General features: G+C 42.2%; 1 protein-coding gene across 2 annotated transcripts in view; it reads right to left on the bottom strand.

The window, feature by feature from the left end:
* Positions 1 to 2,072: 2,072 nt before the first annotated feature.
* Positions 2,073 to 11,227, bottom strand: part of RAB11FIP4 (RAB11 family interacting protein 4) — a 53,047-nt gene continuing 43,892 nt past the window's right edge. For both annotated transcript variants that reach the window (XM_088138211.1, XM_088138212.1), the window contains exons 10-13: positions 7,643 to 7,780; positions 6,061 to 6,216; positions 4,482 to 4,625; positions 2,073 to 2,598 (exon numbers count right to left, since the gene is read on the bottom strand). In XM_088138211.1, the coding sequence (XP_087994337.1) occupies positions 2,482 to 2,598; positions 4,482 to 4,625; positions 6,061 to 6,216; positions 7,643 to 7,780 (555 nt within the window). In that variant the 3' untranslated portion in view covers positions 2,073 to 2,481. The remainder of the gene's footprint in view (positions 2,599 to 4,481; positions 4,626 to 6,060; positions 6,217 to 7,642; positions 7,781 to 11,227) is intronic.

The following is an 11,227-nucleotide window of genomic DNA, read 5'->3' as shown; positions in this document are numbered from 1 at the left end:
AGAAGGTATTGATACAATGGATTCAGTCTCATTCCCATCAAATGCAGAAGGTCAAAAGCTGACACTAGCAAGTATCATCTTGTATTAACTATTAGCCCTCTTACTATTGATTTCTTCCAACTGGAAAACACAACCAATAAACACAAGGCTATTTTCCCCCCAATCACAGTTTTTCCCAATAAGATACATACTTGTGCAGAAATGTAACACTTGTTTGAATGTGAAATGCTAAAGCACAACATAATTTTATGATTTGTATACAATCATGATACACAATTTGGAAATGGGGTTTCAATGCTTAGAAGCTTAACTGATAAAGTAACATCAGATTCAATCTTTAGATTTATTTTTTGAAGAGACCCTACCTAGCTTTAAAAGTAATTTTGCAAACTTTACTCAGGACACTGCAAGGAAAAAAAGACATCTTCATTTGAAACTGGAAATGTGCTTACAGAAGAAAACAATACATAGAACCAATATAGTATTTTAACTATTATACAGAGCATGCAGTTCCCTTTCATGTGTGATGGGAAAAGCAACCTGGGGCCTTCCAGGTATTTTAGACTACAGATCACATCATACTTGGCCACCACCTACACTGATCAGGGCTCATGGGAACTGTAATGCAAGTATCCAGGGAGGATATCTTGTTGCCTGCCTTTGGTGTAGGAAGACCATGAGGTCATTATATAATAACATACTCTTCCTCTCATGTATGCCTATTTGACTGCACATGCCTATGCGCCTGAATTGTTGCATGCAATGCACATATAGGCTTTTATGCTATTTTTTCACCAGAACACATCCCATGCAGGAATGGAGAAACCTGTAACTGAAAAGATAAAATTTATTTTCTCCACGGTCCCCACACAAGCCGTCACTTAACTTTACAGATTTGCCTAGAGCGTGCCTGGGTGGTGATGTACATGGGTGGTGATGCCCTCATGAGGATTTGCTCTGAAAACAAATGCGTGCTTATGTTACAGAACCAAAGTTGAAAAGAAAAAGAAAGCAGGAGGTGGTGATGGTGACAGTGATGGCAGCAGGGGCAAGAGACATGAAGAGCCTGAATGAATCTGAGAATATTATTGGTGGCACAAAGTGAAGTGGCATTCTCCTATAACTGCAGGGAGCTGCGTGGCTGGTGGACAGTCATTTCTGGCTTTTCCACACCTATCACCCCCAGTGAATTAGGCAGAAGTTTTCAGTGACTCATCAAAAAGTTAACTCCAGAATTGCATCAAATAATATTAGTATGTATAAACAAGCACCTTTTCCCTTGAACTGTAAGAGAACCATGTAAAGTGTTGCCCGTCAGTAAGAACAGGATCAGTTTCACCCACAGGTCTCAAAAACCCTTCTCCACTTCTTAACTGCTTTATTAGCAGAGGATGCTTTGTCAATGCTGACATGAAGCAATGTAAAATGAAATGATTTAAAAATCTTTGATTTCTATTTGTTATGGTGGCAGAACGGGGTTCTTATCAGTGAACAGTGAACAAACCCTTAGTGGAGAGCCAAAAGCTCTCTGCAACCACCCCTTTTTAATGCTGTTGTTGCTGAGCTGAAACAGTGCTGTGAATGTTTTGTAGCCCAAAAGCACCCTGGGGCAGTTATTGTTCTCCCACCACTAGGTCCTTGGTGACCTTGTGATAAAACCCAAAGTCTAAAAATGTACCTCAGAAATAGTCTGGTAGCTGAAGTTCAAGAGAACACTGAACCCCCTGATCCACTGTTTTCTTGGGCACCCTGGATGCCCATGGAATACAACACACTGGTCACCATCCCAAAGGATTCATAGCTACTTGGGTTCAAGATTTAGAAACTGCTTTCTGATGAAAACAGTCCAGGTTCAAACAGAAACTCATAATTTCCTGGAATACCCGGTTTGTATCATACATACATTCTGTTCCAAGGAGAGGACTCCAGAAGCATAACTCAGGCAAAAGTTAAAACAACACAGCCAGCACCAGTGAGAATTCAACCTGATAATACGACATTTCTGAGAAGATGACAGGAAGGCTATTCATAAGACATAAAAAGTCAGCATTGTTTGTGGGGTAGGAAAAGGACTGGCACAAGTTAGTTTCCATCGTGTTTTATCTTTTCATCTAGAGGTAGTATCATTTTTTTTCTGTCCAGTATCTAAAACAGTGCAAATCCAGTTATGTGGTTATTTCATTATAATCCCTAGCATCCCCCCAGAGAAAGTGCATGAAAAATGGACCAATGCAAATTATGATTCACAAAATATACCAAACCTCATATAAACACGCCCTGTGTAGCCACACAAGTTTTTTTCTATTTATATATATATATTGTGTGTGTGTGTGCGCGCATGCGCGCACATGCATGTGTGTGTGTGTATATATTGAGAGAGTTATATATATGTATATATTTATAAGTTCATGTACAGTAGCAAATAGTGATACTTGGATCCAAAGACATCCTATCTGCCCACCTCCCTTCCTGCCCCGATCTTCAATTTTTTATTTCCAGGATGGATGGATTGTGGTCTAGGATGGCCAGGATGATCTTGTCCATATACTGGCGCAATCTGTAGTTGATCTCCTCCTGTTCTTTAAGGGCTTCCATGAGCTGAAATGAAAAAGAACTAGATTAAGACATCCTCTATAGTCACGACTATTCCAGAGATCCTCTATGTCCATTTTTCCAGAGTTCCCCTGAATTTCAAAGTTGTTTTCAATGTATCTTTCTTTCCAGATTGTTCTAACAGTGATTAATTTGATGGATGGAAGAAGAAAAGTGGCTATTTCTTTACCTTTATTCTATAAATTATTGAAACCATAATGAATTCAACCCCATACTTTCAAGCAGAAGCATCACCCCATCCTTGTGCCTCAGTTAATTTATTCTGTTTTATGCAGAAACTCAGTGGAAGCCACTGAGTCATACTACACTTTGGTATGAATCTCAATTCTTGGGCAGGTAAGATGGACACAGACTAACTCAGTCATTTATTTTCTCACAAGGGAAGACACCCTAATCTCCTCTAGACCTTTTGGGCAACTCCTATAATTTTGCCACTGCTCAACCAAGCTTGAGCTACCAGGAGTTGGTACACACATTTATTAATACTACACAGCTCTTCAAAGGTGTACTTTGCTTTGATAGTGAATTTGAGTTACCCTCCCCTTCAAAGCACCACCACAGAGTGAGGAGGTATCTCATTTCTAATCAGCAGCATGGCTACTTGACTTCATTCAGCAACTCTGCAATTGTTCTTTATGCAGAAGCTGGTGCTATTGTGAAGCAGAAACAGATCTACAAATGGAGGCAAACTGGTCTTACTTCAAGATGATGTACCTCTACAAGGTGGAAAACCTTGTTCAGGCAGCTTTCCTAACCCTAACCCCATTTGTTTTAATGTATTAGATCTGTAGTCTATTTTCAGTGGCATACATAGTATATCCCCCACCCCACCCCATAACTTTAATTTCCACACCTATGCTGTGGGTGTATTGAGGGATTTTGATTGATCCAATATCACCCAGTAGACTTCCAAAGCTAAGGGTGGAGTTGAACCTAGGTTTTCACACTCTTGATCCAACAACCCAACATTACAGCACTGGCAAGGCCAGGGAAAGCTTAACCCTGTAAACCCAGGAGCTGCATACCCTTAACCATTCCTTTTCCCCTGCAGCACTTTACTTTCCTCCACAAGAACGAAACACTAATATTCACTTATGGGGAGTAAAATGCACCATTTGGATTGTGGGGTAAAATTGCTCTATAAGCTTTAGGAATCAAATCAACCTTCCCATTTGTGCTTCCTAGTCAATTAGTGTGTGAGAGAACAATGAGAAAATGTTGTGATGCTGAGATAGACAGACAGACAGACAGACAGACAGACAAGCCACAGCCATCCTTAGGGCATACTTCTGGAATAACTTCCTGAATGTGTGATGGGGTTGCTGCACAAAGGACAGAAAGCTAAGTCAACATGTGGTGAGCTGAATCATTTGAGACTGTAAAAGAAATGCTGAAAAAAGAGAAAACAGGTTGGAGGGGAGGCAGGCAGGCACACCCAGATACTATCTAATTCTAGGTTTGCATGTTTGTATCTCTTTGCTGCCATCCAGTGGTCATCCAGAGGTTTGCAGCCCAGATCTAGTAGCCCTAAGATTCAGGAGATGCTCCTGAACAATTCCTGAGTGATGCACCCAAACAATTCTCAATGAAGAATAACTTTCAGTTGGATGGGATGTACAACAGAAGAGAAATAAAAAATAACAGGAATTTTAGCCAATTCTGATGCCTTGGTGCCTCTGCATTCTGATGTCACCCCAGCCAAACTGAAATAAAACATCCCAAGCAAATTTGGCAGTGCTAAAACCTGGTTTTCAAATGTCATAAGAGTTCCCCACCAAGTTAGGCTTTTTCCAAGCTGGTTGCTGAGAAATATTTTGCCAGCCCAGTCATTTAATTAGCTGCCAATGGATTGCTACCAGTCACTTTACCTCATCCCTGGAGGCAGAGTCAATTTCAGCTGCCAGCGATTGGGCTTTTGTCTGCGTTGCAAAAAGGTTCTTAGCTTCATAAAGGCTGAGGCTAAGGATCTGCCCATTGAGGTCGTCGTTCTGGTCATGGAGCTTCTGATTCTCCTGTTGAGAGAGGAAGGAAAGAAAGGATGTTAGCTGTCCAGCATGGCAAACTACAACCAGTTTTAAGCAGTGGTTAAGGCATCAGATTAGAAACTGGGAGACCCTGAGTTCTAATCCTGCCTTAGGCATGAAGCCAGCTGGGGGACCTTGGGCCAGTCCCTCTCTCTCAGCCCTAGGAAGGAGGCAAGGGAAAACCACTTCCAAAAAACCTTGCAAAGAAAACTGCAGGGACTAGTCCAGGCAGTTGCCAGGAGTCAACACTGACTTGAAGGCCCACACACAAAAGGCAAATGAGCCATTTGCTTAGCACCCTAAGGATACTTCAGATGAACATTTGTTGATTTCCCTCCTTCCCCCCATCCCTAAGCTTTACAAGTGCAAATGACATCAGCTTTCAAAAAGGAAGTCTATGAAAGTTCTTGGCTTCGTTCAATGAAACTAACTGCTGAGGTTACCGGTTTCCCTGTCGTTGCAGGAAAAGGAATAGCTATTTGCCTTCTTCTAATACCAATCTTTTCCCAAATAAATGCTCCTGTTCCTCTGAGCAAGAAAGGAGAAATAAGGGAAAACTGACAAACATCTCTAATAAGCTTTATCTTTGGATTGGATATTGGAGAGAAGTTCCTACAGAAGCAAGGGGTAAAAATCCTTGTCGATTTCAGTACAGGGAGTCCCCAGGTTAAGAATGCCTGGTTTATGGATGATTCATAGTTAAGAACGGAGCCTACTGTAGCAAAATTCGAGTTCAATACACAGTGATTCGCGTTCATTACACAATACTACTTATATAGTGTTATACAATAATACTGTTTTGGCTTACATACAAATTCAACTTCAGGAGAGACCTTGGGAACAGAACTCAGGTTCTTAAACTGGGGACTACCTATAGTGTTGTTTCTGTTTTGTTTTTAATTCAAATCAGCAAAACTAGGATTTTAAACAGAAAATGTAAACTGGATAGTTTCCAACATCCGGTTCCATTGCCCTGTGTAGTCCCTCCATGGTTTCAAAGGTGAAATTAAGTGTACCTGAAGAGGTCTGCTCTATTTAGCAACAGCAATACGTGGTTGCAAGCCCTATAGCTTCATAGCTTTGTGGGACAGTAAGAATGGAGGAGCAGTAAGCAAATAAACAGAAAAGAGGTGGGAAACCTGTGCCCTGAGAGAAGCTGTTGAATGACAACTCCCCACCACCCCGGGTAAATTGCATAGTCAGCTGTCAGGTAAAGACTTGTGAATGCTAAAATCCAGATGCTTAGTATTTAAATGACATAGTCCTTTTGCTAAAAACTTTTGGCAAAAAGGAGCTGTTTGTAATTTCAGGCCATCAGAAGCTCGGGGGAGTTGACAAATCCTTTGGCTTCCTACCACTCAGCTGCTTTTGAAAGAGAAGGTTCTTCTCACTCTATCCTTCTCTAGCCCCAACTACACCTCACCTGTTTCAGACGTTTAATTTCATGTTCCATTTCTACTTCTCTCGCCTTGGCATTGAATTCACTCAAGCTGGAAGAGCTTCTTCCTCGACCGGGCCGCTCACACTCAAGTTTATACAATTGAAGGTGTTCCAATTCCTTTCTCAGATCTTCAATGAGCTGCACAAAAAAGCAGGACATAATGAACCATTGTGGCCAGAAACACATCAGGATAATCTGGGGCACAAAGCCAATTCTTGCCACTCTAATTAAAACTAAGATCTATAGTATCCCAAGGAACCTAAATAGTACAGGGATATTCTTGGCTTCAGCGCTGTCACTGGAAATCCAAGTGGCCTCAGTGGCTTGGAGGGCCTTTTATTGGCTTATACTGAGATACTAGTTATGACTGTACCAAAACAAAGATTGCAGTGGTTCTTCCTGTGCTGGCAACCTTTTGTTCAGGCTATTGCAATGGTCTGGAAAATTTGGCTAGTTCAAAACAGGACAGCTAGACTGCTGAGACTAGCTGATAGTACCATCTGTGCTGACTGTCAATCTACTTCCAGACCTTTTATAATTTATTGCTATTAACCTATAAAACTCAAAGTGACTTAAAGCCAGATGGTCAACTCCTACATCTACCTGGAGGCTAGATCTTCTCCTGAGGCCCTTCAGCTTCCTATGTCAAATAAGGTAAGATGAGTGGTTATCAGAGAATGGATCTTTTCAGTGGTGGTGCCCCATCTGGACAATGTTCTCCAGAGAGAGGGGCTTGCTAAGCACCTTCATTATGGGCTTTGCAATGCCAGGTGAAGTCTTTTTTATTTTCCCAAGCCCTTTAAAAATCATTTGTGTTTTAGAACTTTAATGTTTTATTGCTACTTTGTTGTTATTTTATGCTAGATTTATTGCCACTGTTTTTGCTGCTTCTGATTTTTATCTGTTGTGTTGTTCTCTATATAGAGTTTCATGTTTTTATATTGCTTCAGGCAGCTTTTACGTAGCCTTATTTTATATTCTTTTTCATCTATTCTTTATAGTTTTATAGAGTTTGATTTTATATATGTTTTAACAAGTTGTACATCATTCAGAGGAAATCTGCTATTGGGCAGTATTAGAAGTACTATCTAATTTTTTCTTTAAAAGAAACATAAAAACAAGGCAAGTAAAATGGTCACAAAACAAGGACGGTATTTTTACAGGCCGTTTTCTAAGCCCAAAGCCTATCTAAATAAATCTCACACCAGAGTGCTTACATGAGAGAAGAAGGTTGCCAATCAAGGACCATTTCAGTCAGCCCAAGCTTCAACTTTTCAGATTTATCACCATGAAACTGCCATGTCATCCTCTGTGAATATCACCATATCACACCTGAAAGGCTTCAAGGTTTTTAGGAATGTATTTTGAAAATGGCTGGTAGCCAGCCATTATTACTAACAACTCCTGCTTCAAAGACACAATGCAAACAACATGCGGTTTTTAAAACTATATTAAGTTTTGTTTTTTTTAAAACATGATTTTGCTTAATCTCAGTGCATAGCATCAGCATGAAGAGAGAACACAGGAGACGCACTGGCTCTGTGCCACAAACATAGCTACCAACCTCCTGAGTAGCTTCTCTCTCCTTGTTAAATTCCAGCCTGTTCTGCCTCAATTTGTCCATCATCCTTTTATACAAATCCATTTCATCCTTCAGCCTCAGACTGGTATCTTCTAATCTGTCAGACATTCGCTGCCTCTCCTGATGAATGTAAAAAGAAGGTTACAAACTGTAACTCTAATGGTAGTTTTCACTGTACAAGAAACTGTGTCATTTCAGGGAGCTGACGGAAGAAATCTGCATAGGCATGTAGAAAACTATTATGGCACGATCAATGGTAGGGTAGAACTTTTCATGCTAGCAGGCTAATTTTTCCAATATGGGAAAAATTCTGAAATGTGTGACTGTTCAGCTTTTGGTACTTTGAGAAGAGAAACATGGCTGAGCCATGCAATCTGTTGCTCAGTCCTTAGACAGTCACTTCCATGTCCTTAGTTCATGGCATAAGATAGATTGGGATCTGCAGAAGAAGACAGACAATGGTTGGCTGTTTTCCAAATGTTAACAAGACTGCAACTTTGTCTTTTGTTCTTTAAACTTTATACCTCTTTCTCTTTGAAGATCTTGCCAATTCTGTCCAACCACAACTTTTTCAGTCTTCCCACTCTTCTTTCGTGTTTGTTTTGCAATTTAATCATTCCCCCAAACCACCTGAACATACTACTCTTTTCTCTATTCAATATATGTTCATTCAGCACACCTTAATTCTTGATCCTACCTCTTCTAGTTTTACCACACATTCTTCTTCAGCAACTCCCAGTGTATTCAATTCTCACTTCCATACAAGAAAGTGAACAGAAGTGTATTTACACACAACCATTTTGACTTCCTTTCATACACCTTCATCCCTTGCAAGAGAGACCATATACCACTTGCTACCTTTCCAAGAGAATTTACACTTACTTTTAGCCCACGAAACACTATGTTAGCATAGTGATCTGTTAATTAGAGCAGCTGCAGCATCAGGTTCCTAAGGATATCAAGAACTATCAAAAGTTGTCATCGTGTGGGGGAATCTGATCCCAGCAAATTCTTTCTCAATATAACAGCAACATCAGCAGAGTTTAAGCCAGCATTCACAACTAACACTGGAGAATGTGAGATTGTTTGGCTCAGTTCTTTTGCTACAAGGCTGGCAGATTTCCTTCTGCCAAAGGCAAGGGCTGTCACTTAAATGTTCTGCCCTAAAGAAAACTCTATGGGAATTACTGTTCTGTTTTTCTTTGAGGAATGGAATATGGGAGCCAACATGGTGTAGTGGCTAAAGTGTTGGATTAGGACTGGGGAGACCCAGTTGTAGTCCACCATCAGCCCCAGAAGCCTCACGGTGTGGCTTTGGGCCAATCACTTACTTTCAGTCCAATCTACCTCACATCTTGTAGTTGGGGGATGGGGTAGAAGGAGGGGGCCTTGAGCTCCTGAAGGAAAAGTGGCATATAAATCTAATAAACAAACAAACCAAGCAACCAAAGAATCTTCCTTGTCTTTCCTACTCCTTGTTATAAAGCTGCAAAATCATCCAGAAAGGTTATTATTTGACACTGTAAACAAATTCTAGTTACAGAACACACACAACTCCATACAAAAACTTTGTATGCATGCTCCCTACTATCAAGTGAAAATTCCCTCTTGGCCACAAAGACAGGGGTATCTGAGCCTATAATTTACTGGACAAAGTACACAAAGCTATCAGGCCCCAGATACAGAGCCCACATAAATTTCTGCCCTGCACAATTTGGTTTTTCACAAGCACACAAGTCATGTTTGGTTCTAGCCCACATCCACATATGGAAGTGGTAGATGGAACTTTAATCATCTTCTCCAACACAGCGTGGTCTTAGAGACCAATCCTATGCACACTGCTTGTAAATTGATTCAGCTAGAATCCAAGGGCACAGTATTGCAGCCACTGCCCTAGGAAGCTTGTGTTTCCCAAATTCTGTAGAAATACCAGACTATTCCTAATTAGCTCTGACACAGAACACTGGAATCTGAGATCCATGTTTCCATACAGCCAAATCTATGTATTACTTGCAGCCAATCCAAACAAAGTAGCAGTTCCAGCCTGAGCAGCAGAATTGACCAGGCAAAAGGTAACAGTAGTAGATCTAGGTGCTGCTTCTCCAAGATATCTCTGGTATCCTGCTTGTACTCTCTGATTGCTTCTACTTGGAAATCTCTTTTCTGCCATGGGAACATTCATTCATTCATTCATTCATTCATTCATTCATTCATTCATTCATTCATTCATTCATTCATTAAAATTTTCAACCGCCCATCTCCCCCCAATGGGGGAATTCTGGGCGATTCACAACAAACATTAAAAACATAAAATATATAAATACATAAAACCTTAATTAAAAACATTACTAAAAAGGAGGAGGAGTCCAAGAGGATGAAAAATCTGAGGCTGAAGGCAGAAGGCCTCTATGGGGCTAGCCATCCCCATGCTTGAGGTATTCCCACCCCACCCCAGGCCAGGTGGCAGAACCAGGTCTTCAGAGCCTTACGGAAGGCCAGGAGTGTGGGGGCTAATCACACCTCCAGGGGCAGGATGTTCCAAAGAGCAGGGGCTACCGCAGAGAAGGCCCGCCTTCTGGACCCCGCCAGTCGAAGTTCTTTCACTGAGGGGGTCCGAAGCATGCCCTCTCTGTGTGATCAGGTGGGACGGGTTGAAGTCATAGGGGAGAGGCAGTCCCTTAGATAACCTGGTCCCATGCCTTGTAGGGCTTTAAAGGTGATAACCAACACCTTGAATTGGACCCGGAACCAAACTGGCACCCAATGCAGCTCGCGGAGCAGAGGTGTTACATGGGCCCTCCTTGGGGCTCCAACAATAGCCCGCACAGCTGTATTCTGGACCAGCTGTAGCTTCCGGATACTCTTCAAGGGTAGCCCCATGTAGAGCGCATTGCAGAGTCTATCTGGGAGATAACAAGGGCATGAGGGACTGTTCGAAGGGCATCCTGATCCAGGAAAGGGCGTAACTGATGCACAACCCGAAGTTGTGCAAAGGCCCTCCTTGCCACAGCTGCCACCTGCTCTTCAAGCAGGAGCTGTGAGTCTAGGAGGACCCCCAGATTATGCACTGGGTCTGTCTGGGGCAGTCCCACTCCATCCAGCACCAAGGATGACAAAATCCCGGACACAGAGGAGCCATTAACCCACAGCCACTCCGTCTTACCAGGGTTCAGCTGAAGCCTGTTGTTCCCCATCCAGACCCTTACAGCCTCTAGGTACCGCGAAAGGGTGGCCACGGCATCACTTACTTCACCAGGGATGGAGATGTATAGCTGCGTATCATCAGCATACTGATGATACCTCATCCCATGATGACAGATGATCTCGCCCAGCGGTTTCATGTAGATGTTGAAAAGGAGCGGAGAGAGAACCGAACCCTGTGGCACCCCACAAAGGAGGGGCTGAGGATGGGACCTCTCGCTCCCTAACACCACCGATTGGGATCGGCCCTGGAGATAGGAGGCGAACCAGCACAAGACCATGCTGCCCACCCCCAATTCCCTGAACCATCCCAACAGGATACCGTGGTCGACGGTATCAAAAGCCGCTGAGAGATCAAGGAGAGCA

The sequence above is a fragment of the Python bivittatus genome, unplaced genomic scaffold (assembly GCF_059951505.1).
Source record: "Python bivittatus isolate LINGU-HERP-01145 unplaced genomic scaffold, Pbiv_v1 ctg000220_np1212, whole genome shotgun sequence".
Taxonomy (NCBI): domain Eukaryota; kingdom Metazoa; phylum Chordata; class Lepidosauria; order Squamata; family Pythonidae; genus Python; species Python bivittatus.
This window is presented reverse-complemented; position numbering and strand designations above follow the sequence as displayed.